General features: G+C 41.6%; 1 protein-coding gene across 22 annotated transcripts in view; it reads right to left on the bottom strand.

The window, feature by feature from the left end:
* The window catches only part of Pum1 (pumilio RNA binding family member 1), a 125,289-nt gene that overhangs the window by 59,999 nt on the left and 37,910 nt on the right, over positions 1-27,380 (bottom strand). For 10 of the 22 annotated variants that reach the window (XM_059255053.1, XM_059255052.1, XM_059255056.1 and 7 more), the window contains exons 4-5: positions 8,469-8,577; positions 7,413-7,591 (exon numbers count right to left, since the gene is read on the bottom strand). The exons of 8 other annotated variants lie outside the window; for them this stretch is intronic. In XM_059255053.1, the coding sequence (XP_059111036.1) occupies positions 7,413-7,591; positions 8,469-8,577 (288 nt within the window). The remainder of the gene's footprint in view (positions 1-7,412; positions 7,592-8,468; positions 8,578-27,380) is intronic. 4 more of the 22 variants (XM_059255055.1, XM_059255066.1, XM_059255069.1 and 1 more) reach the window with 2 other exon arrangements.

The following is a 27,380-nucleotide window of genomic DNA, read 5'->3' as shown; positions in this document are numbered from 1 at the left end:
AGCATTCTCACTCAGTAGCAACCTTCACAAGGGCTTCCTGCAAACCTGCTCAGCCTATCTATTTCCTCACTGGCTTATACTGAAAACACAGCCAATAACAATTTCATAATTAATTTCACAGCCAAGGGCTATATTTTCAAAATATTCCCTGAGGTGGACTAGTTTGCACCAATCCTGTAAAATCCATTCCTACAATTTGCTGCCTGACTTTCTCCCCATATCAAAACATCAAATCTTTGGTAGAGCACTGGCAACTCTTTCTACTAGACAGTAAGGGACCTGACGGATGTTCCTACCTGTTGATTTTCATGGTGTGTTTCCACTTATAGAAACTATGGAAAACATTTCAAACTTCAGCACTTGTGTATGTATAGACCTATAGATATACATGCACAAATCCAGTTTACTTAAAAATAAAAAAGCTCATTAAATAAACAATGACACACAACAAAAATAGCTGGCGATCAAATCTGCCTTATGCCAAGATCAGATCAACGGCTACCTAAAGACAGTACTGGGTTCAAGATCATAAAAAATGTTTCTTCCGGCCAGGCGGCAGTGGCACACACCTTTGATCCCAGCACTTGGGAGGCAGAGCCACAGGATCTCTGTTGAGTTCAAGGTCAGCCTGGTCTACAGAGAAAGATCCAGGACAGGCACCAAAACTACACAGAGAACCCTGCCTCGAAAAACGAGAAGAGAAAAACGAGAAGAGAAGAGAAGAGAAGAGAAGAGAAGAGAAGAGAAGAGAAGAGAAGAGAAGAGAAAAAGAGGGAGGGAGGGAAATTTTTTTTCCACCAGGCGATAGTGGTGCACGCATTTAATCCCAGCACTCGGGAAGCAGAGCCAGGCGGATCTTTGTGAGTTCGAGGCCAGCCTGGGCTACAGAGCGAGTTCCAGAAAAAGCACAAAGCTACAGAGAGAAACCCTGTCTCAAAAAACCAAAAGTGAGAAGCTAGCTGGGTGGGAGAGTCAAATTTGTAATCCCAGCACAGAGGTGATAAAACAGGAGGATGACCAGGAATACAGAAGCACTGAGGCTCCACAGTGAGTTCCAGACCAGCCTGTGTGCTACTGGACACTGTCCTTTATTAAAAAAGAAGAGGAAGAAGGAAAGGAAGGAAGGAAGAAAACAGCTTATGAAGAGTCTAACACAGAAAAGCTGGAAACATGGCTCAGCAGTAATGAGCACTAGCTGTTCTTGCAAAGGACCTGGGTTCAATTCCAGCACCTGCATGGCAGGTCAAAACAGTTCCTAGGAATCCGACGCCCTCTTCTGGCCTCCAGGTGTATTGCATGCATACATTGTACAGATAAATGTGCAGGCAAATCACCCATAAGCATAAAATTAAAATAGGGGAAAAAATTTAAAAAGGAGTATAAAAGTGTTAATTTTTGGCATCTTTGTGGTTTTTTAATAATATATAAGGTGAGATATCTGCAGTTATGAAGTCTTTCAGAAAATATTGGAACAGGTGCACTCAATCTATTCTGTGTTCTCTATCTGCCAACACATACTGGCCATAGGACTTCGGTCATTTAATCTCTGAGTCTTAGCTTTCTTATCTATAAAGCAGGAATAATCTTGTTCAATAAATAGTTATAAACAGCAGTGAAATGCTTCAATGTTTAAAAATGTTATTTTTATATACATGTAAAAATACAGCAGAGCAGATGCATATAACACTATTATAGGATGCCAGAGTTGGAAACACTACCAAATACAAGCATGTAACTGATATGGTCCTCCCAGAGCAGTCACTTAAAAGTGGTTCTATAGTCCAGGTTGATGACCATAATCTCAAAATTTTAAGGTGCCTGGGGTCCACCCACACACATTCTGATTTAGTTGGTCTGAAAATGCTCCTAAAAGCTCTCTTAAGTACCAACACTTCAAAAACAACATAATTAAGATTCAACAGAAAAATTAAAAAGACAAGGTAAGTTTGTGCTCTCGGTTTGTTTTGTCCTGTCACTTAGTACACAAACAATGCTAATTAAAAAAAAGAAAGAAAGAAAGAAAGAAAGAAAGAAAGAAAGAAAGAAAGAAAGAAAGAAAGAAAGAAAGAAAGAAAGAAAGAAAGAAACCCTATGAGCTGAATGAATGTAAAAATGTACGAATGCATGAATGAGTGACAAAACAAGCGAGGATCACTGGAATCCTTCTTAGCATGGGTTTCTTTAAAATGATGATAACCCTAAACAGTAGTGCTCAAAAACAAACACTAGTAGTGTAGACAACACACGAGCATTCAGGCCCTATCAAGTTCTCTACAGTGGAGCCGGGCAGTGGTGGCGCACGCCTTTAATCCCAGCACTCGGGAGGCAGAGGCAGGCGGATCTCTGTGAGTTCGAGGCCGGCCTGGTCTACAAAGTGAGTTCCAGAAAAGGCGCAAAACTACAGAGAAACCCTGTCTCGAAAAACCAAAAAATCTCTACAGTGGGAACAAAAGGGTGCTCTCCTGAGAGACAGCAGAACACCATAGTGGTGGAAGAACGTCCCCCACTGCTAGCTACCACAGAGCCAGGAGACAAGCAGACATTGGTAAGAACCACGAAGCACAGCGGTGGCCTGTGCATTGCCCGCTTAGCCTCTTCTGGAGAACTATAAAGGAGGATATGTCCAAACATCTCTCTTGTTCCCAAAGAACTCAGAAACAGAAATCCTCTCACTGCGGGGTTCTTAGAACAAAATTTCCCATGGTGGAAGGTCCATTCAGTGAGATCAGAGACTCCTCCATCTGTACCAAATAAGCAGTAGTTTGTACCTACTTGTAGAAGAACATGATGGTGCTGACTAGACTAAGTCTTGTACACACTTGTTTCCCAAAAGACACCCCCAACTTTTTAATTATTTATTTATTTAGTGTGCATTGGTGGTTTGCCTGTATGTATGTCTGTGTGAGGGTGTTATATCCTCTGGAACTGGAGTTACAGACAGTTGTGAGCTGTCATATGGATGCTGGGAATTGAACCTGGTCCTCTGGAAGAGCAGTTAGTGTTCTCAACCACTGAGCCATCTCTCCAGTTCCCAGCCCAAATTTTTTAAATTAAAATTTTTCAAAGTACAATAGGTAGCACCTCTGATAGAAACAGACTTTCACTATCAGGAAAATAAGTGTCTGCAGCTGCTAGCCTTGTGGAACAACTTGATGAGAACCCAACTCAAAAGCCAACACAGAGCAAAAGCCAAAGCAGGCGAAACTGAAATGAAAACCAAACTTGAACCCAGGACCCCTACTTTGCCTCTGAGCCTTATTTTCTGCATCTATCAATTAATGGTCCATAAGAGTCATTCCAAGGATTAAACAAGGCAATCTTTAAAATTAAAATTCTTCAAAAAAAAATCAACTTCTTTTTCTAAAATTAGTACAAAAAAATGCAGCAACTACCTTTCATTGACTGAGACACTATCGTGCTCTGCAGCACTGAAAAAGGACAGACAGTGGTTCGAGTCTGACATGAACCCATTTGAAATATGCTCTGATTTCAGACAGAGCAAGATGAAAAAAGTGCATTGTGAAGGAAAACCTGCACAGGCACCGTGGTCCTGACCACCCAATTCCTGCTGTGCAGAAAGGTGAGAGGAGCAGGCACCTACCATGATATCCAAGAGGAAAAAAGAAACCTTTCAGGCAAAAAAGGTTCCATTTTATTAAAAACAGTTTTGTTTTGTTTGCTTTGTAAGTCTGACATTGTAGACTACAGCATGTGGTTTCAGTTGTGGAGCTAGTCAAAAACTCAAGACGCTCTATCCTAATGATATAATCTTCCAAGGAGAGTCTAACAGTGTCTCAGCTTTACTATACATGTGAATCATGGGTGGGGTGCCCACATGATGCTTATTAAAAATGCAGGTATGGTGGCACATTCCTGAAAGCCTACCACTCAGGATACTGAGGCAGGAAGACTGTGGGCTTGAGGCCAGCCTGGGTTATGCAGTGACACCTTGTCCCCAAAACAACAAAAGCAGGTTTCAGTTCAGGGAGCCTAGGATAGGGCCTAGGATCCTAAGCCCATGGGTGATGCTAATATTATTGATGCACACTAACTAAATATCAACATACTTTGTTACATTATTATTGAGATTTCCTTGAATGTTAATTATCCCTGTAATACAGATGAAGAATTCAGTTGAGACTCAAAGCCCTGGTTTCTATATGTAAAACAATATCCCAAGTTTCACAAAATCAATTATAGTATACTAGCCTCTCAAGCCAAATTGTTGTGACCCAGATGAAAAGCTCCAAGTACGCATTCTTCAGGTCAGAAAGCAGGAGCCTAACACACGTTGTGAAGAGCCTCCAACATCTCTGCGGTTCATCTGAGTAGTTGTCACTAACCCAATGTGTGCAGTAGATAAACTACACGGTAGGTAGCACTCTGTTCTTAATAACTAGACTTCAACCTCCTTGAAGAAAATAAGGAAACCAACAACAGAGTCCTTAGATAGGCAATGTCACCCATAGGCTTTCAAAATGAGTCACTCCTGTGATTTTATAACTACTTCTGAATCCAGAAAATAGGGAGAGAACTAACGTATTCCAGGAACAAAAAAATAAAAGCTAAAAAGGACTGAGACTTGACTCATGGATTCAAGTTTTTCTCATTATACCAAAACCTGCAACCCTAAAAGCTGGGGATACACATCTGCGTGCTAGCTAGCATCCACAGTAAATGAGAGAACAATGCAGTTGTCAGAGTCTTCTGCTGAACCTCAAAGGAAGTCTGGGAGTTTGTTTTGCAGCAGGTTCTGTGTAGCCCTGGCTGGCCTGGAACTCACTATGTAGACCAGGCTGGCCTCAAACTCACAGGATCCTTTGGCTTCTCTCTAGTATGCACCACCATGCCCTGCCTCCTAAAAGTGCTCCTTATCTCAGAAACAAAAACTACTAAATTAAGAGCATTTGCAGCACCAAAATCAACTCAAGAAGCACAGGGAAGGGAAGGCAAAGAGCTAAATCCTTTTATGCAAGCTGTGATGAGGAAATCTCATGAAAATGGAAAACTACTGCACAGTTAAGAATGCTCTCCTTGTGGGCCACCTTCTCTTGAAAAGTTAACATCTTGACTGCCAGCTGTCATATCTGAGAAGTACTTCTATGTACTTGCTGTGAGTTCTATATACTCACTTGCCACAAATGATACTGGCCACTTAGCTAGTGCTAAACCAAACCCCCTAGCTGTTCTGACTAGAAGGTAGATGTTCTGTAGACAATTCCCTTAGATACAGATGGCCTACTGTCCTTGCTCAAGACTTTTGAAATACTTTTGTTTTGAAGAAAGAATGGGACAACCAACCTTTTTCAAGATGTCGGATGCATATCATGAGAACTAGAGAGTGAGTGATTCAGGTGTCATCCTAACCAACAGCAGAGTAAACCTGGGTTAGAGAAAGCATCAGCAGAAAGCAACACCAATGCTGACCAGGCATTCTCTGGTCAGGAGGCCTTCATCTGCCAGAAGATGGCACCTGCTAACACCCTGGCTTGCTAGTCATCAGTCTTCCTCTATCAAGCTACAGATGGCACAGAAGTCAAAATATTGGATAACATTTTATTCCCCACAGCCATCCTCTTAAGAAAGGAGAACACAGACTTACAGAGTTACTATTATCTTGGATGTATGTCTCAGAAGCTTAGAAAAGTATCTGACTGCTAAGAGTCCTATCTCCTGTGGACATTGGTTTCAATTGGAGGTGGGGCAGTTATCAGATCTCATCCAGCCTAAGGCTTAATTTCATCCAGTCACAATAACTATGAAAGAGATAAAAATCACCAATTTCCCAAAACGACTAAGAATGGGACCCTACTTTACAATCCAAAGGCAGGGCTTTATCATAAAAACTGCCTTAAAAATGATTCCATAGTAATAATTATTCCACTGTTTAATCTTTTCAATTCAATTTTCCTCCCTCCTACAAACTTCACAGCAATTCAGGTGTGTGCCTGTGGCTAATGTTCACAGAGCAGAAACTGGTCAGCAAATTCACAGCCACGGTTCTCCAGGCTCCTGGTCACCACACCAACAACTCAGTGCGCCACACTCATTCCTCTACAGTAAGTAACTCAAAGCAGCAGGCAGTGTTTAGAAGGCAGCGACTTTCTCAAAGAAATCTTGGAGGTGAAGGAGTGGAGGAAGTGAAGTGGGTATGAGTGAATACAGAGCTCCAGTCTTCTCTTGGGAAGATAGGCAAACGAGCATTTGGCTTGATCCCATTCCTCACTTACCCAAAGTGTAAATCTTGTTCTCCCCCAAGAATTCCCTTAAGAATACACACAGAAGCAGTTCCCTATCTGATTTATAAGTCGCTATGTCAAGAACGTACTTGGCATACAGAACAGGCTACCAAATACTACTGCTACTCTGGCGTTTTAAGAGACAGAAGGGAAACAGGACTAGCACAGAAAAGTACTCTAGATAACAAATGAAACATATAAATAAATATACATATGGATGAAACCAAAATTATGATGATTGGGGAGGGAGGGAAGTATCTCAAACATCTGTCACCAGGTAGTATTAGGCCACAATAACTTTCCAAGAAAAGGCTGAAAAAGAACAGAACAAAGCAAGTCAGGAGGTAAAGAAGGCAGGCAAGGCAGATTCCGGAGTCTCTAGTGGTCCCCTGAGCTGCAGCACATAACACCAGCCAGAGTACAAACTGAGGGAAACAACCTCAAGTCCATCTCTTTTTTAAGCTTCTTTGATCTATAAAGCTAATGATATAGACAATGTGCTTTGAGAAAGCAATCACAAAGCTTCAGAAAGAACGCTACGATTTAACAGGAAGCGGCAAGAAGCACATGCTGCTGTGGCTGCCATTCAGCCAGGGTAAGTGAGATGAGTAGCAATGAATTTAAAAAAAAAAAAAAAAAAAAAACCACACACACACACACAAAACAAATCAAAGAAACTTCAAACTCCCCCCAATAGAATAGGCACAGAAAACAAAGCTGCTCAAGAAAGACCACCATAAAATTAAAATCTAGCCTGCAGAACAAGAATGACCACACCCACACGTGCCTTGTCCTTTTTAGGGTTCTTGGGTAGTGGCCAATCATTCCTCTCAGACAAGTACCTCCTACTGACACCCAACTTCGACTCTCTTTGTAAAGTCCTTCTCTCTTATGCTTTTGGTTGTAATGAAGAATGTTTTCTCGTAGACCAATTAACTGAGACATTGCTTTTATCACGTATCTCACCTAACAATGTGCCCCTCCCCTGGCGGGGAGAAACGGGACTTTTCCACTTTTGAAGTGTAGCTGACTTCTCCGCTATGCTTGCTGAGCTCTGTGCTACAATGGAAGTGTTTTAAACACCCTGTAATGAAGGCTCTGAGTACCTAGGCACATTGTTCTTTGAGGGAAGGGGAAGAAAGAGATAGGAACAAGTTCCTCAAGCCAACTTACAAATCCTCCTTTTCTTAGACAGGAATCGCCCGGGGATGAGCTCAACACATACTCCACCATGCTAACGCCTAGTCCCCCACTCTCCGATCGTGGGGACAGTACAGAATTGACCTCACTGTTCACATGGAAACTCTGACCAGGTCTTCTCTGCACCATGATTGGCTGGGAAACTGAATGATCTACAAAAAAGATACACAAGTATGACACAGTGCAGCCAGAAGCCCAAACAAATTATGAGTGATGTCTCGTGGATAAAGCAATGTCTGGGAATCAGGAGACCCACCACGGTCGGCTGAGCCAAGGTTTCCTCTTGGGTCTTTCAATAAGCACTGAAATTCTACATAAGCTAAGGACACAGAACACACCACTCCTCTATGTAGGATAGCAGAGGAGTACAGCAGTTCACATAGCTAGGTAGATAAGCCAATGTTCACCTCTTTGAAGTTGCAGGATTTCTTTAATATTGTTTACTGGCAACAGAAAATCTTTCTGAGGACTCCATTGTAAATGGTCCTGAACACAGCTTGTCCAGTGCTGGGTTTTCTATCCCCCCTCCCTAGAAGCTATGGCTTCTATCTACCGTTGCTATTTCTGCTCTCCCCAGCCCTCTTCAGGGGAAGTCTATCACAAGAATGTCGTGCCTGGTGATTTCATTTGGCCCCACGCACATTTAAAGATTACTAGCCCATATATGGCACAGAACGTCAACGGGGGGAAAAAAGAATCATGAAGTTCAAAGTACAGGCTTGGATTTTCCAATTCCAGGCAAGCTGACAGCAGCACAAAGTGAAAACTCAGAGCTAAAATTATGATCATTTCAAATGAGTCCATTCTTCTGTGACTAGCGCTTCAGAAAATACTGAAGATTTGATTTTTGTGTTAATTATTTTTAATATATTACATCATCTAAGCTACTTAGTGGCAATTATACTGCTGGACAGGACATTTGCTTGGAGTGCTTCTGCCACTGATGTGCAATTCATGACTTGCCAAGTGCTGAGGAAGGGAGCTCTAAGACAGGCATAAATCACAGTAGAGACGCTAGAGCTAGATTACCTGATGTTCCCCAGGCACTGTCTCGCCATTGATCACCCAGGAATATTCCTTTTGGTCCATCTTTGCTGGATTCATCTGTTTCCCAAAACTTTTTACCTGGCAAGAGCTGCTGCAAATTAAAAATAATAGATGCTTTTAAAGAATTCATAAAGAATGAAAGCACAGCAGTCAACACTTTCTTTAGACAAGGGTATTGAAGATGCTCATGGGCCCTTTAGGTCTCAATCAAAGTGTTTTGGCTACACAGCTGTGATCAGAGCACTATTCTTATTTGGTAAAAGACACAGAAAGGCCTAAAGCAAGGGGACACTAATCATAAATATCTAGAATCATTCATTTAGTCTAGGTGAAGATTTCTGAGGAGGAGATAAGGGTACAAACATTGCTAAGAGGGCTCTAACTGCAAAAGAATGTGTCTGCAACTGTTAACAACACACTGTCTGCACACGTACTGCCTGACCGTACCAAGTTCCTCAAGCCAGAGCCCGAGCCCAGCTCTGAACCCTGGCTGTAGAATGCTAGCTCCAACTTCTACTAACCAACCACTTTCCCACCACATCCACTTGCTCTAAGATTTTAGAAAGAGAGAATCTAAACCGTTCATCTACTTCTAGAAGGGAAAACAAATTTCTTAACCTCTGTTAGGTTTAATACAAGCTTGATACTGCCATTAAAGTGACTTCAATCAAAGAAACAGTGGTCACAGTTACAAAGAACATTCCTTAAGACTGCCAATCGTTCTTGGTCTGGTCACTAGCTTTACTTAATAAACTCTTACTTCCTCTAATTATGTTTTCTTTTCAACGGCTATTCCTCAAACAGGATACCAAGAAGCTTGAGATAACATGTAATCACTATTTCTGAGCATAAGAAGGCATACCTGAAGAGCTGACCTATGCGAAGTCAGAAATGGAATGCTGACTTTCAGTAATAAAGCACCAGAAAGCCCAGGAGTTCCACTCTCCTCCTGGACAGGTTGAACTTCTCAACTTACTAACTACACCTGAGCATAATACAGAAAACGAAGTTGTCCGCAAAAACGAACCCCAGCTTTCCAGCCTCACTTCTGCTTTCTCAGTACAATGTTAACCCACTGTCAACAAATTCCACCAAACTATTGCACGGGCAAAGGCCACTACATGAACCCAAGCAGTTTACCACCTTTTTCAAACAGACAGAACCCTAACAAAAGACTTCCAGTCTGGCATTTAATTGTCCAAATGCTAGGCAGTCTCAAAGACAGACAGTTAAATCACAAGCATCAGTCAGTCCTTCATCGGTGCTTTTGGGGTCTCTTAACTAGAGTTGCTTGGGAAAGAAAGAGGGGAAAGAAGAGGGAGAAAACAGGTTTCCAAATAAGCTAAGCAGGAGTCAGGAATCCCTGCTAAGTAAGTCTGATGTGCCCTGGGAACGACCATTAAACTGCCCTCGGCCTTCTCCTCTCTTTTTGATGCCAAACCTGTTTTTCAGAGGCTGTGCCAATCAAAAATATCAGCAAGTATCAACAGCTTCTTGGGAAACATATTCAGTAGCATCAGACATAAGCAAAATCATGGTCAAATTCCAGAAGAGATACTGAAAATTATTAACTATATAAGGGACAATTTAAAAGAATTCCTGCTTCACATTCTATTTCTATTTTTCATCTTATAAATGGCCTATCCAAAGAGCCCATAAAACTTCCTTACTCCCTGACTGTATCCCTTCTGCCACTCCCACCTTTAAGTCTGACAAAAATCCTCACTCTTCGTTTGAAGAGGGTGAGACCAAACAGGAGTCCCAATTTAACACCATCTTTGTATGCTAAAAGAAGCAACCTATCAACACAATCTGTGTTGGTTAATTTTATGCTCTGTGAAATGGAGCAAAAGTGATTGATTGAAACCAGTCCTATGCTGCCATCTTTTTCAATCTTAGTCCTTCTCCATGTAAACTCAAGAATAGCCTTGCTATGATTTATCAAGCTGGTAACAAAAAGCAGCAATCTTTGAGTTCAAGGTGTCAAAGGGGACTTGTGGGATTCTGGCATTGTTTACTATTGTCGATTAGGCTGTCACAACACGCAAAGCAGCAAGTACAGGTGAACAGATGAAGGCAAAGTGTTTCTAGGCTCGACTCCTTAAAAGAGAAACAGTACAGCAAGCACAGGCACAGCACTAAAAAGTGGAGATTTGGGGGGCTGGTGAGATGGCTCAGAGGGTGAAGGTGCTTGCCTCCAAACCTGATGACTTGAGTTCAATCCCTGGAACCTACATGTTACAAGAAGAGAATCAACTCCACATGTTGTCCTCCATACACAAACTATGGCACACGAGTCCACAAACATACACATATGCACACAAATAAATTAACAATGAAACAAATTAACAATGTAAAAGAAGAATTAAGGTAAAAAGTCTACTTCCTATTAGTAACAGATGCAAGCAGAATATATATATCAAAAATGTGTTTCTAGCTCACTGAGTCAACCAGTTCTCATACTACTAAAAATAAAAAACAAGTACTAAATAGATGTTAGAGGTAACCCCCACAGTACTAGAGCTCCATATACAGTTGTGAAGTGGAGATCAGTTAACTACTATCAGTGAGAACAGCAGACACTATTTGGGCAAGTTCCCAAGAGATAAAGAGAAAGAAGAGGGAAGAACAGAGTGCAGCATGCTGATTGGGGCCAGCCAGGGTAGAAAGGGTGAGTTGCTCGGATGATCAGCAAACAGGAAAGCAATCCCTGAAGCAGGGATCTGGGCAAAGTTAACAGCAAGCTTAGTTAAACCCTTTAATATCTCTAAGTTCTACACAGAACCTAGCATTCCTCCCTTTACTGTAAAACCTACTGTCTTGTACTGTCTGTACTCAATTCTGGTAAGCACAAGAGCTGACTGCAAATGACCTAGTCCCGTTGTACTGTCAACAGGCCCTGATAATGGGATGCTGTGAGGTCCCAAAAGTCTACAGTGCACTACACTGCTTCTGTTTCCTCCGACTACCACCACTGCCCAGCTTGCTCACTTTTAGATAGTTGCTATGCTGTGAACCACACCAGAAAGTGGCCCACTTGGCACAGAATCAAAAGAGATCTCTACACAACAATTCACTAGGAACTGAAGCCCTGAGTCCATTAAAACCAGGATCCTGACATCAACCACATGAATTTGGAAGATCCTTCTCTGATAAAGCTGAGCAAATATTCAGACCTGGTAGACATCGTACCTGCAGCTTGTAAGAGACCTTAGGAAGTCATGAGATTTAAACAATGGCCTTCTAAGCTGTCTGGGATCTGTTATCCAGTGGAGGAACTGATCCAATCATGACTATGTATTTCAAACACTTGAGTTTGTTTTTAAGAAACACTTCTTGCCTGGTGGTGGCCTTTAATCCCAGCACTCCAGCACTCAAGGCTGAGACAGGCAGATCTCAGAGTTTGAGGTCAGCCTGGTCTACAAAGTGAGTTCCAGGACAGCCAGGGAGGGTTCTTACACAGAAAAACCCTGTCTGTTAGAAAAAGAGAGAGAGACAGACAGACAGACAGACAGACACTGACTTCTCATCCCATTTGTTATAGCTAAATCCCAGTGCTAGAAAATACAGTTGTTTTTGATTTAGGAAAAAGTAATTAGCTCTGTCATACCTTGTTCTCCCCTACTCTGGCTTCTAACCCTTCCACAGTGATAATAAGTAGCTTTTAAATGCTGAATGACACGCAGTGGCAACACTTTCAACTTTTTATTCAATGTCAATGAGAGTAAGAATATCTACCATCATCGCTGATGTTAGAACTAGGTAACAACTTTATTATAAAACAAAATCAAGATCCAAGAGCCACTTAAATTCAGCAACCACCCCTCTGGAGGTAATTCTATCTACCGCAAGTGACTTCCCCACAAGCCAACTCAACAAGTAGTTGCCAAACTTTCACTTCAGCCAGACTTAACCTCAATCACTACAAATTTAAATGCAACCACATTATTCGTGAGATATGGAGTGGGGGAGAATTATTGACAATCTACACAAAGCAACATTCCCAGCCAGCAGACTTTCTCTTTTCTTCTGTGGAACAGGTAAACCCAGGCAGGCTTGGAACTCCCTAAGAAATCCAGGCTGATTCCAGCTCTAGGTAATCCTCCTGCTTCAGCTTCCTGGTGCAGAGATTACAGCCGAAAGTCAACAAATCTCAGGACAGATTTACAAAATTCACTTTAAAGGAAAACTAGGCTATAAAAGATTATGATCTGACGATTGTTTTTGTTTTTTCTTTCTTTTCTGTTTTTGTTTTGTTTTGTTTTTCGTGACAGGGTTTATCTGTGTAGCCCTGGATGTCCTAGAACTCGCTCTGTAGACCAGGCTGGCCTCAGATTAGAAATTTCCCTGCCTCTGCCTCAAGTGTTGGGATTAAAAGCGTGCACCACCACCACCGCCGCCACCACCACCCGGCAAGATCGGCCAATTCTAAAGGAAAGCGATGAGAATTAGGAATTGGTCCCAAAAAAGCCAAGGAGACAGATGCAGTCAGACTATTAACCCAGTTGGCACATAGGAAAAGAGCAGAGGCCTCAAGTCCACACCTATGAAGTCAGTTTGAGTATAAGAGACACTGCAATCATGAATCCGACACCTTCTCTGGCTCCAATGCTAGCAGCAAGCAGCTTCTCAGAACTGACTTCCTGAGCCAAGCACAGTGATTGCTAACCACAGTGACCCTGTCCACTGAGAGCTAGTTTTTCCTCAGATTGCAATTAGGCTTTTACACATTAGTATCTTATGGTTCTGGTTAGAGTGGGGTCAATGTCATAATGCAATTTATGAGCAATAAAGGCCTACTTTAAGATCTACAAACCACTGGGCGGTGGTGGCACACACCTTTAATCCCAGCATTCGGGAGGCAGAGGCAGGTGGATCTCTGTGAGTTCGAGGCCAGAAAGTGAGTTCTAGGACAGGCTCCAAAGCAACACAGAGAAACCCTGTCTCGGGGAAAAAAAAAAAAAAAAAAAAAAAAAATCTACAAACCAGTTGGGCGATTGGTGGTGCACGCCTTTAATCCCAGCACTCGTGAGGTAGAGGAAGGCAGATCTCTGTGAGTTCAAGGCCAGCCTGGTTTACAGAGTGAGTTCCAGGACAAGCAGGGCTATATAGAGAAACCTTATCTCCAAACCCCCCTCTCCAAAAAAAGAAAGACAAACCTAAAAATGGGGTGGGGTTGGGGGAGTTGTCATATTGCCATCCTCAGCAATAGAACAGACCTTGTTCTCTTTCCCTATAATGTCCCATCAAATGGAATTCCTAATTGGATAGAAGGAAAAATATGCCATTTTATCTTCTGAACCATAGGTTCATACAGGAAATACTTAAACCAGTTAACACTTTGTGAGGCTTCGAGAAAGTAGGAGAGAAGTACTAGTTTACAAGCAATTAGACACTCGGAAAACTGACATATTGCCTAGGAACACCTTCCCTGTTTTTTAAGTCTAACAAAAAAAGAAAATAAAGTTATATTCAGTGGAGTATGGTTACATATGCCTGTAATCTTGGCAATCAGAAGCAGAGGCAGAACTATCACAAATTCACTGTAAGCCTGTTCTACGCCAAGTCTAAGCTGGCAAAGATCTTGTCTCAAACATTTAAAACCAAGAAGCTCACAGTCATCATATATCCCTTATTAAGGATCCTTTAACACACGACGACGACGACGACTCTAAGGTAGCTTCCTTAGTTCAGTGATAATATACAGGAACTCTCTGAATTCCACACTTGACTCAAAATCATTGTCTGCCTCATCTCACCTTATAAATGAACATCAAATGAAATGATGCAATACAGCTCACAATGAAGAACTACTCCTACTTTAGAGGAGAGGAATAAGACAGCACACACTTGTAATCCCTGCACTCAGGAGACAGAGGCAGGTAGATCTCTGTGACAGAGAAATGGGGGGTGGGTGGGGAGGGGGCTCGCGACTTCCCTGATACAAGGCTGCCCAACATACTCAGCCCGCAGACAAAGCAAGCAGTGCCACCTAGGCCACTGCAGTAAAAAAATCACTAGCCAAACAAACCCCACGAGAACCATGACTACAGCTCTGCAGAACCTAAAAAAGCTATTACTGAGGATTAGCGTGTATGACCACATCAATTCTAAGTATCTGTGAGGTTCTCTGAGGGCCTTAACAGCAAGTGTGCATTCTTTCTGCTTCACTACGCTCTAAAGGGTTAACTGCTTATACTTGTAAAGCCATGTTGCAAATATCTACCCACCTCTCTTCTCCACCACCACTCTCTCTTCTCTCTCCCCCTCTTTTGTCTCTTCTCTCTCTCCCCAACACACTACTCCCAGGAAAACTTGGCTTATAAGACACACAGCGACGCTTACAAACTCACAGGCATGATCAGGTCTCAAGTTATCATAACTGGCTACTCAAATTTCCAAGGCTACAAGTCTCTTCATATCTATTCTCATCACTTTGATTACATTAAGTCAGAAAAAGGGCCTTCTGAGACTGAAAGGTGAGCTATGATGGTGATTGCAGTGCCATCATAGCTCACAAGTCCATGAAAAAAACCAGCATTTCCAGAACCTTCTCAAAACCTTAACTCCATCAAATTTAGCTAGTCCCTCCATACCAGATTGTTGTGAAGCCAAAGGAGACAACCCAGAAAGTGTTCACAAATGCCACGACCTATACAGATGCTAAGTCATTCTGTTTATTAAAGTTTTTTTGTTTTATTTTTGGGGTTTAGCTGCTGGTGGTGGTGGTCGTGGTGGTGGTGGTGATGGTGGTGGTGGTGGTGGTGGTGGTGGTGATGTGTGTGTGTGTTGGGGGAGGGGGGGTTCGAGACAGAGTTTCCCTGTGTAACAGTCCTGGCTGTCATGAACTCGCTCTGTAGACCAGGCTCACCTGGAACTTACAGAGATATCCACCTGCCTCTACCTCCCCAGTGCTGGCAAATTAAAGGTATGCACCACCATGCCTGGCTCTTTATATTAAAGTTTTATTCAAGTTTGAAAAACAAAAAAACAAAGCCAATCTGGGATATAGAGTGAGCTAGTATCTCAGAAAATAAAGAAATAAAAGTATAAATCAATTATTCACACAACTTTTAAAATAAAGACTGAGTCATTCATTAACTGCTACAATTCTTTCGAGGGTTCTAGGGGTGGGGAAGTTGTCAGAATCAGAATGAATAAAGGGCCATCTGAATTCCCAAGAATTTATCTGAACGACAACAAAACAAATAAACAAAACAAAACAAAAAGCCTCTTCAATCTGCCACGGTAGTGCATATATATACCTATAATCCTAACAACTCAAGACTAATGGAGAATTACCACATACATGGGTTACAAACAAGATCCTTTCTCAACACACATAGACTTTCTCCCCCACCCAACAAAATGCAATAAAGATTTTTAAAGAAAAAGACTGCCTCTCTTTGTGCATTGTTCCCTTCTGGATCAAGAGCCAAGATTTGCCGGGCGATAGTGGCACACTCCTTTAATCCCAGCACTCAGGAGGCAGAGGCAGGTGGATCTCTGTGAGTTAGAGGTCAGCTTGGTCTACAGAGTAAGTTCCAGGACAGGCTCCAAAGCCTACAGAGAAACTCTGTCCTCTGTCTCAAACAACCCCCCCACCACACACACACACACACACACACACACACACACACACACACACACACACACACACAAAGAAATAAAAAGAAATCCAAGATGGACCTGGAAGATGGATCAGTGGGTAAAGGTACTTCCCTAATGGCCTGAGATTAATCTCTAGAACCTGTATTATGGAGGGAGCAAGCTAACTGACCCTAAAATTGTTCTCTGACCCCCACATGCCTATCCACACACATAAAAGATTTTTTTGTTTGTTGTTTTTTTAGTATCAGAATGATACCAGGGATAATGGCACACATCTGTAATCCCAGCACTTGGAAGGCAGAAGCAGAAGGAGTCTGAGGATAGATAGCCTGTGCTATTACATAGTAAGACTCTCTCTTTAAAAATAAAAATAGCCAGGCGGTGGTAGCACACGCCTTTAATCCCAGCACTCGGGAGGCAAAGCCAGGCAGGCAAAGCCAGGCGGATCACTGTGATTTCGAGACCAGCCTGGTCTACAGAGCGAGATCCAGGACAGGTACCAAAACTACACAGAAAAACACAACAAAAAAAACCACCAATGAATAAATAAATAAAATAAAAATAACAAAAATCAGTGCTTATTGATGTAACAAGATAATGAATTCCTTGCTGAATTAGTAGGGACAGCAAGATGGCACAGCAAATAACGGTGCTGTCATCAAGCCTGATCACCTAAATTCAATCCCTGAGACCCACCTAGTGGAGAGAACTGACTCCTTCAAGTTGTACTCTGACCTATAAACATACAAAGTGGTAAGTACACACACAATTTCAACATTTTTAAATATCCTTAACAGTTTACAACTCATAGTCTAATAAATGAAACCTGATATTAAGTGATCTTGAGTTCACTACAAATAAACTATTTTCTTTTAAGCAGACAACATTTACTTCAACATGAATTCACAATGACAAAAGCTGGTGGTAATTTAGGAGATTATACTGTATTATTTGACATAATTTTAATACCTAAAGTTGCAGCTAAGTTTACAAATGGTAGCGTAAATAAGGAGCAATAAAAATCATCACTGGCTTCATCACAACGCCAATTATTCTATTAAAATAAACATATGACAGGGCTGGGGTTGTGGCTCAGTTGTTGGTGTGCTTGCCGAACCTGCAAAGTCCTCAACTTAATGCCCAGCGATACATGAACCCTCAGTGTGGGAAGGAATTTTTTTAAAAAGATTATTATTATTGTGTGTGCGTGTGTGCGCGTGTGCGTGTGCGTGTGCGTGTGTGTGTGTGTGTGTGTGTGTAAGGGGAGGGAGGGAGGGAGGGAGGGAGGGAGAATATTTAAATATTTGCCATGTGTATCTGTTTTGTGCGCACGCTCGCGCTGTCACGGCCAGAAGAACTCCCCTGACACTGGATCACAGAACTCCCCTGACACTGGATCACAGAACTTCCCTGACACTGGGTCACAGGCAGCTCGGGAGTAGCAGCAAATACCCTGACCCATCTCTCCAGCCCCTGAAACTAACAATTTCGTTTTGCCCTGGGTTATAAGGCACTTCTGATAAGCAGGGTTAGTGCCATTCAACACCAGTTACACTGCAGTGAAACCCACCCATCACTTGGCTGGCCAAGATAAAGTCATTGATTCTTCCTTCCTGAATCTAAAAAATCCAATGCTGATTTTTCTGTCTGTGGAAAAAGTAAGTTTCTCCAGCAGCAAATGCATGCCTGTAATCGCAGCACCCAGGATGCTGAGGCTGGAGTGCAAGGTCAGCCTGTGTTCAAAGCAAGAAATCTAGTTTTGATGGTCTATTTTTGTGTGTGTGTGCAGGGGTCGGGTGGGGGACTACGGACACCAGGGTTTCTCTGTATAGCCTTGACTTTCCTAGGACTCACTCTGTAGATAGGCTCAAACTCAGAGATCTGCCTGCCTCTGCCTCCAAATATAACTGCATGCATATGATACACATACACATTATGAAATAGTAAATGAAGAAATTCTTCACATGGGGTGAGAAGACAGTCTACAGTAACTCAGGTGTGAAGCCCTAATAGAAGGTTAAGAACCCTGTAGGACCATGTGTGTGCCTGGTGTCTGCAGACGTCAGAATTCTAGAGGCTTCTGGAATTGAAGTTACGGATTTGTGATCCATCATGAGGGTGCTAGGAATCAAATCTGGGTCCTATGCAAGAGGAACAAATGCTATCAAACATTGAACATCTCTTCAGCCCCTTGCAAAGAAATTTAATTCCCTCCAAAACAATCAAATTCCAATTAAAAATGTAACCTAATAAAACTCAAATGCTGGGGGGGGGGGGGGACGGACCTGTAGCATGCCACTCAGCTTTCCCACTGCTTTACTTATTCAGTTTATTTACTATGATACAGAGTGGCAGTCAGGGACTTGTGTGTGCTTGATAAGCCCTCTACCCATGAGCTACATCCCCAGCCCTCAGAGAAAGTTTTGGGTTTGTTTTTTTTTTAAAACTGTAATTTCTTTTTCTTTTTAAGATTTTTTTTTTTAATGTTTTGCATGTGTACCACATGAGTGCCTGGTGCCTTCAGAGGTCATCAGATCTCTTGGAAATGGAGTTATGGATGGTTGCGAACCGCCATGTAGGTACTTGGAATCAAACCCAGGTCCTCTGCAAGAAGGACTCTTAACCACTGAGTCATCTCTCCTGCCCTTGTTAACTGTAATTACAAATTAAAAATCAAGACCTATTATAATGAACAAGAATGCAACTACTGAAACAAATTTATTGCTTAAGTTTTTTTTAACTGGGAATCTATTCTGTAGTCAACTGAGGCACAAAGGGCTAATGCAGAGAGACTTTGTTTCATCCATCCAGAAGGAATTAAGGTGCCCTGAAGAGCCACTATGAACTGTTGAGGAACCAAGAGGTATATATCTGTGGAGGGGGATGGAGATATGAAGAACTGATGCCCTTTAGAACACCCATCAATCAGCGCTGCAAGCTGGCTTTTGACGATCCCTACACTTTGATACACAGCCATTAAGAGCAACTTGTCCTGAAAAAGTCTGCAAAAAAACATGCTACTTTCAGGAAGCAAGTCCTTCAAAGACATCTGGACACACTGATAGCACCTCAAAGGTGATATCATTTGTGGTGCACTGACCTGGAGACAAGTCATACGCTGACCTCTCTCCACTGAGAACTCCTAGAGTCCATTAAAGCTTTCTTTACAAGCTCCCACTTCAAGTTACTGGAACACTTCTCTCTAATCTTAACACTTGACAAATTGACAATCAATCAGTCTAGAAAAATGACAGGAAGAAATACACAATAAAATAAAAGTACGTTGTCTGTCAAGTTACCTACTGATGAAGTCACATGCTTTTATTCATGTATAAATGATACTGCTGATCTGTGTTCCAACCATATTCCTGTTAAAATGGGCCTATATGTTATTTAAAAAAAAAAAAACCCTACACAATTTTTCTTGATAGCCTAATGTACATAAGACCTGCCCCAGATCCTTTATCACAAAGTTCAGGAATAAGGCAGTGCGGAGCACCATTTCATAATCAACACGCTCTAGAACCTGAAATTCCAAACAAATACAACACTCAACTCATGCCCATCATCAGTCGGCCTCTCTAGTACTCAAGTGTGAGCAATACTATGCCAGAGACAGGAGTGCCCTGTCCATGCATTCTCAGAAATGACTACTTCAAAAATTTAGCTACTATTTATACAGGGAATAACAACACAGAAAAGACTTTCTCTAAGTGCCCCATTATGAGAACCACACCAAAATACAATGAAATAAGTTTGATGTTCTCTGATTCCTTATAACAAAATTAAGAGAAAGATTTGCTAGGCATTGTGGTACAAACCACACCCTTAATCACAGCACTTGAAAGGTAAAGGCAGGCAGAGCTCTATGAGTTTCAGGCCAGCCAGGGCTACAGAGAAACCCTGTCTCAAAATTTAAAAAACACCTTTAATCCCAGCACTTATAAGGCAGAGGCAGGCTAATCTCCAAATTTGAACACAGCCTGGTATACACAGTAAGCTTCAGTACAGTCAGAGTTACAAAGAGAAACTTTGTTTTGAAATACGAAAAAATAAACCAATAAATAAACAAAACAAACAACAACAAAAAAGAAATGCATACATCATAGTTAATACATATCTGAGCAAGCAACAAGGCACAAGTAAGCCCAACTTCCTAAACATCATTATGTCTGGCTATGCACACGAAATAGAGGGTGTGTCTATGCCATAGTAGATGATACAGAAAAAGCAGCCTATCGATCTGGGAGCATATGGTAGAGCATGCCTACCATCCTCCTCTCCCCCCCCCCCCCCCAGTACTCATAGCACAGAGGCAAGATCACTGCACGTTCTAGGCTAGACAGGGCTATACAGTAGGGCTCTGGCTCAACAACAGAACACCTGCATATCAGACTCAACTTGAAAGGCAGCAGCACTGTTGGATCCTTGGATACCTGTGCATAAGTAGCTATCAGTGCTTCTGACATAACTATTTGCAAAAGAGGAACGAGGCCTTTCAGTTTTGTTGCTATCCCTCTTTCTCCACATCTTCACAACCTTAGGGGCAGGAAAGGCATCTAAGTGCTGCATCTGTTTATTGAATTGAACTGGAGGTCTGGGTGGACAAGTGGGGGGCCTTAAGAACAGAAGGAATCCTCTGCAACCTAAACTCACTCTATAGCTTTTAGCTGGTGAGAGAGCAGGAGAGCTTAATGGAGGAGCACAAACTAGCAGCTGAGCTTTGGAAGAGTAAAACTCAACATGATGGACTGGGATTAAGGTATCTAGGTTCAAACAACTGGAGCATGATCACATCAGTCTCTTGCTGTCTAGCTATTAAAAAAAAAGCATTCTAATAACGAAGGACCATCACGAAAATCATGTCTATGAAGTAATAAGCATAGCCAGAAAAACTGTATTTGTTCCTATTCTTTTTCTTTGCTCAACAAAATGGAATTCATCTATTCAGTATTGACACTTCATAGCTTTACCTGGTCTTTTTCCTCATCTTGAAAACAAACAAACAAAAGTGAAAAGATGGAGGCACAAGTCAGGCAAAGTGGTACAAACCTATAATCCCAGCATTTTCCAAGAAAAAACAGTGTAAGTTCAAGGCCAGCCTTGGCTACATAGTGAAGACATATTTTACACAACAAAGCAAAACAAAAGGTGGCTCACAGATGATGGATGCTCCTGATGGTATCGTATAAATATGGTACTGGAAGGTGGCATTTACTGTTATGTAAGTGTTTAGTTGCTTGACTCTCAAATCAAGTATATAAATATGCATCAAAAAGACACTAATAAACAGCTATGGTGGCACATACATTTAATCCCAGCACAAAGGCAGGTAGATCATTGTAAAAGGCCAGCCTAGAGGGCTGGATAGATGGCTCCAGCAGTTAAGAGCACTGGCAGTTCTTCCAGGAGGCCCAGATTCAATTCACCCACATGGCAGCTCACAACTGTCTTCCTGTTCCAGGAGGTCTGACTTCCTCATACAAACATACATGCAGGCAAAATGCCAACGAAGATAAAAATAAATAATAACAAAAGGTCAGCCTAGACTATGTGGGAAGATCCTGCACTTTTGAGACAGGGTCTCTCTATATAGCCCTGGCTGTTCTACAACTCACTATGTAGACAAGGCTGGCATTCTGATTGCTGGAATTAAAGGTATACAAAACTATATTCATCCTCTTTTTTTTAAGCTAACATTTTAGCCAAAAGAAGAGCATGAAAGGGTAGAAATACATTAGCATAGGGGTCCTACTATACTTACTGCATTTTCACATTCCAAGGCAGCTCAATGTACACAGTAGGTCAGCCCGGCCTTCGCGGACAAGTGATACGACAGGTTGAACACAGGTCTCAAAGTGATGGGACAAGGAGTTAGGAACTATGTTCCAAAAATCAGACACACTCACTTTTCTTCAGTTTAGAAGGCACCTTATCTTTGCCCTCAAAACACCAAATCTCAAAACTTATTATAAAGCCTCAGGAATATCGCCCAAATAATGCAGAAAAGTCACTTCACATCCAACACACAGTAAGTAACTTAAGTTCGCCATTTACTAAGAGTGTGCTCCTTGGGATCATGTGGCCTGAATACATTTCATTCTAACAGCAAGATGTAGGAGATGATCTAAACTAAATAGTTTTAATACAGAGTTAATAGAACTAGGGCCTTCACCATTGCTCTCTGTGCTCAACAGCCAGTTTGGAGAGAAGATGTTAGTTACATGGGCTGGCCAGGTACTTTGTATTAATATATCTAGAAAGGCCTGCTTTCTGAGTCAACAGTATGTCTCCTTTCCAACAATCAATTTCGTAGTCAACTGAATGAACTACTACTTTTACGTACCACTACTTAAAAGGAATTGCCAGCTTAAACAGCAGTCCCATTCAGGAATTCACAAACCCTTTTAGTTGATCAAAACTTTGTAATTCAATGTCAACCATAATGGAAAATAATTTAACATATTGAGCCACCACATCAAATCCTCACTTGGCCCTGCTTCTAAACCATGTATCCTAAGGGACATTTCCAGTCACTGAAAAGAACTCAATGAGGGCTAGTTGGCAGTTGGCAGTTACATACATTAGCATGTATGAGGCCCAGCATCCATAAACAGAGTATGGTAGTACACACCTATCATTCTAGCACTCCAGAGGTGAAAGCAGTAGGATTAGAGATTGGACTAGAGAGGGTGGCTCAGCAATGAAGAACTTAATGTTCTGGCAGAGGACCTGGGTTTAGTTCCCACCATCTACATGATAGTTGACACCTACCTGTTACTCCCCACTTCAGAAGATCTGAAACCCTCTTCTGACTCCCACAAGTTCCTGCATGCAAGATGCACATAAACTCACGCAGGCACATCTATATACATAAAAATATTTTTTAAAGCTGTTCAAGGTCACTATTTGTTAAAATTAGCATAATACAAAAAATCCTATTGTAGGCCAGGAAGTGTGTATGGTGGAAGGAATCCAATGAAAAGTTCTAGGATAACCAATCACTCTAAAAGCACAGCATATTTTCCTCTCCCCTCTAAAGGCTGAACCATTCTTTTTCTACATAAGGTCAAACTTCAGCAATCTCTGATCTGGGAGAGTCCTAGAAACTAAACTGTTACTCAACATCTCTTAGAGATAGAAAGAGCAGAGTCCAAAGATAAATGTTTAACCACAGATGGAAGCCTGCTCTATGCTGGCCCTATGCTACCAAGTTTTACTTTCTCTGAATAAACAGCTTCACAGATCACTATGAAATCACTCCCTCCTCTAAATCTATGCTTTTAATCCCAGCACTGGGGAGGCAGAGAGTTCCTGGTCAGCCAGAGCTTCATAGTAAGAGACCCTACCCTTTAAAATAGATAGAGAGATGGACGGACGGACAGATGGATGGATGGATGGATGGATGGATGGATGGATGAAAATTAAAAAGCCTACCTTACATTCAAGGATACTATTCTTTTCTAATTTCTAGTATCTGCAATTATCATTAATCCTTAAGGAAGGATTCTTTATCACTTCATATTCAGGGAAAGTGCTCTAAATTTTCTCAATCATATTATTTTAATGATTTATTCATGTATGTGCACTGGTGTTTTGCATGCATGTATGTCTGTGAAAGGGTGTCAGAACCCCCTAGAACTGGAGTTACAGACAATTGTGAGCTGCTGTGTGGGTGCCTGGAACTGAACCCAAGTCCTCTTAACGGATAAGCCATCTCTCCAGCCTCTTCTCAATTAGATTTAAAACCTATCACCAAGGGTAATAATTTTCTAAGATTTATTTATTTTTATTTTATGGGCATTGGTATGTCTGTGAACATGCCAGATCCTGGAACTGTACACAATTGTAAATTGCCATGTGGGTGCTAGGAATTGAACCCAGGTTCTCTGGAAGAGCAGCCAGTGCTCTTAACCACTGAGCCATCTCTCCAGCCCCGGTAATAATTTTCTAAACGATGATGGGATAACTATCTAAATACATTCAGTTTAACCAAGAAATGACATGGTGGCCTACACTATTAAACTATCCTAGATATATGAAATATTATGGAATCTTAGTTCATTGTGATGGTGAATGACTACAACATTAGCATTTACCAGTGGAGGCAGGAGAATGAGTTCAAGGTCACCTATATGTCAAGTTTGAGGTCAACCTGAGTACATGAGCCCTATCTCCATCATTACCAACATCCTAAAAAAGAAAAGGTTACTTTTTCTATAAAGGTTAGAAAAATTCAGCTAGCTCATGCTAGTTACCACAGCCCTTGGAAGGCCGAGGTAAGAGATCTGTTACAATTTCAAAGGCAGCCTGGGAAACAGTGAATTCCAGTAGAATGAGACTGTTTCAGGCCCACTACAATAGCACACACCTTTAATCCCAGTGGTCAGGAGGCAGAAGCAAATATATCTCTCTGTGAGTTTGAGGTCAGCCTAGTCTCCAAATCAAGATCCAGCTAAGGATGCATAGTGAAAGTCTGTCTCAAAAAAAAAAACCCTATCCAAAAATAATTTTTAGACAACCACAAATAAACGACAGAAAAAACAAAGGTCAATTATGCACTAAGGGATCTTTTCATCAATGACTCTCACAATACTTCTTTCCTTTCCACAAATCCATCCTTTTTAGGACATAAGCAGTTATGTTCTATACAGAAAGAAAGGACCACACAGGAAACCAATGTAGAAAACTTAAGAACTCAAAGTCAACATGATAGTTAACTGTGATTGTCGACCTAACTGGATTCAGAATGGACTAAGAACCAAACAGAGCACATTCTGGGTACAAGGCACCTCAGAGACTCTGATCAACCCCCCAGTGGAGTCTCATAAAGATGGTGGCGTTACTGGGAGGTGGAGAAAGGCAGAAGGCAGGGACCAGACAGAGCCCTGGAAGTATGTCCCTAGGGGCCTGTGTTCTTTGGTCTCTTCCTGTACTCCAGTCTCACTGCTTGTCTGCCATAAACAAGCCCTTCTGTTATGTGTTCCCAACTCGGAAACTAAGAGCTAAAAGAAACAATTCTGGGCTATAAAGACATATACAGACACAACATCCATACACATAAAATAAAAGTAAATCTTGAAGGGGATTTATCTCCCATAAATTTTTATAAAAAAAAAAAAAAAAAAGAATTGATCTTTTATTGTTGCCAGGTATTTGGTCTCAGTGACCACAAAAGAACAGTCCATGATTTTCTGTTTGTACAAAACTACTCTCCTCAATCCATACCAATGAAGCTGCTCAGGCATGTCCCTAAACTTTTGAAGACTTTCAGGTTGAATGAAAGAGCAAGTAAGGCACATGGGAACTAGTTTAACGTATCACCCAAATCCCAAGACATAGTCCTTTACTCCTTTTTCACACTCTACACAAGGAGAAAACCAGCTGGACTTTAGGGGCTACAGAGTAGGTTCAGTACTGGTGGCTCTTCCAGAGGACCCAGGTTCAAATCCCAGCACCTAGGAAGAAGCCCAAAAGTGGCTATATAACTCCAGTTCTAGGGGATCTGACATCCTCTTCTGGCCTCTGCAAGCACCAATCATTCAGGTAGTGCATATACACATACACTCAGGCAAAACATCCACACACATGAAGTAAAAGTAACTAAATCTTAGGCTAGGCAGTGGTGATGCACACGTTTAATCCCAGCAGAGGCAGGAGGATCTCTGAGTTCCAGGTCACCCAAGGCTACACAGAGAAACTCTGTCTCACCCAAAAAAAAAATAAATAAATAATAATAATTAAACCTTTTTAAAGTTTTTCCAATAAAAACAGCTGCACTTCAGACAACCAGCATAGACGTGAAAGTGGTATTTTAAGTAACAACTTCTTAGCAAAATTTCTACCAAAAAATGCTCAAAAATCTCTCTATGCCAAGAGCGATGGCAAAGGCTTTAACACAGTAAGGCAGCACTAATAGTATTAGAAATCAATTTCTTTCAAGGCAACCAACATTCTTTGAAGTTTTAAAGACCCATATATGAACGTACTTAAAGTATTCTCTCTCCCTCGCCCTAGCACCCATACCACTGTGCCTGGCTTAAAAGTCCATCCAAACCATTTAAATTTAGTGTTTGTATTAGCTATATTACTCCTTCAAGAGATGTTTTATTGATTAAACAGAAAGAAAAATCTAGCAATCAGACATTTGAATTAGCCGAGTGGTGGTGGTACATGCCTTTAATCCCAGCACTCAGGAGGCAGAGACAAGCAGATCTCTGAGTTTGAGGCCAGCCTGATCTACAGAGTGAATTCTAGGATAGCCAAGGCTACACAGAGAAAGTAATCAGACTTTTATTATAAAAGCATGCTGTGGACGGGCAGTGGTGGCACTCGCCTTTAATCCCAGCATTTGGGAGGCAGAGACACTGGAGGCCAGCCTCATCTACAAAGAAAGTTCCAGGACAGCCAGAGCTGATACTCAGAGAACCCCTGTCGGGGGTGAGGGGAGATAATAAATAATAAAAAATAAATAAATAAATAAATAATGTTGCTATCTTCTGGTATGCTACTCTACCCTGCATTGGTGGGGGGGGGGGGGGTCCCAATCTGCATGTAACCAAATCCTCATGTGACCAAAAGATGCTTAAGTCTGGTAACTCCTCATGATACTGATGTGCTCTCAAAGCCCTTCTTGGGTTGGGGATTTAGCTCAGTGGTAGAGCGCTTGCCTAGCAAATCCAAGGCCCTGGGTTTGGTCCTCAGCTCCGGGAGGCGGGGAAAAAAGAAAAGGAAAAAAATTAAATAAATGAATAAATAAATGAATAAATAAATAAATAAATAAATAAATAAATAAATAAATAAATAAATAAATAAATAAGAGACCTTCTGTAAGTTTCAACTATAGAAGAAACTTGTTCTTCTTTTAGTGTAGACTCTGGGTTTCCTTCACTCTGTATTTCACTGCCCTTTTTGTGTTTCCAAGAGATAACTTGTGTGAGTTATCCAAGCTTAAGGAAGGAGTAATATCTTTCCTGGTGTAGACAATAAACTGTGTCCTCAGTGGGTCCAGATAAGCTAATGTGTGCAAAGTACTTAATATCTGCCTACAGGGTAATTAACAAATGGTAGTTACCACTGTTGCTTTGTGAATGTGTTGTTTTGTACTCTGAAAGTCTGAATGAGAAATGTCCCTACAGGCTCAGGCATAAATGAACAGTTGGTCTCCAACTGTTAACACTGCTTAGAGAGAGGTTATGGGGAGGTATAGCCTTCCTGGAGGAAGTATGTCACTAAAGGCAGAGTTTAAAGCCTTATACCACTCAAGTTCTGTGTGTTTCATGC

This window comes from Peromyscus eremicus, chromosome 2 (assembly GCF_949786415.1).
Source record: "Peromyscus eremicus chromosome 2, PerEre_H2_v1, whole genome shotgun sequence".
NCBI lineage: Eukaryota > Metazoa > Chordata > Mammalia > Rodentia > Cricetidae > Peromyscus > Peromyscus eremicus.
The sequence above is the reverse complement of the archived record's forward strand: the minus strand, read 5'-3'. Positions and strand labels throughout refer to the sequence as shown.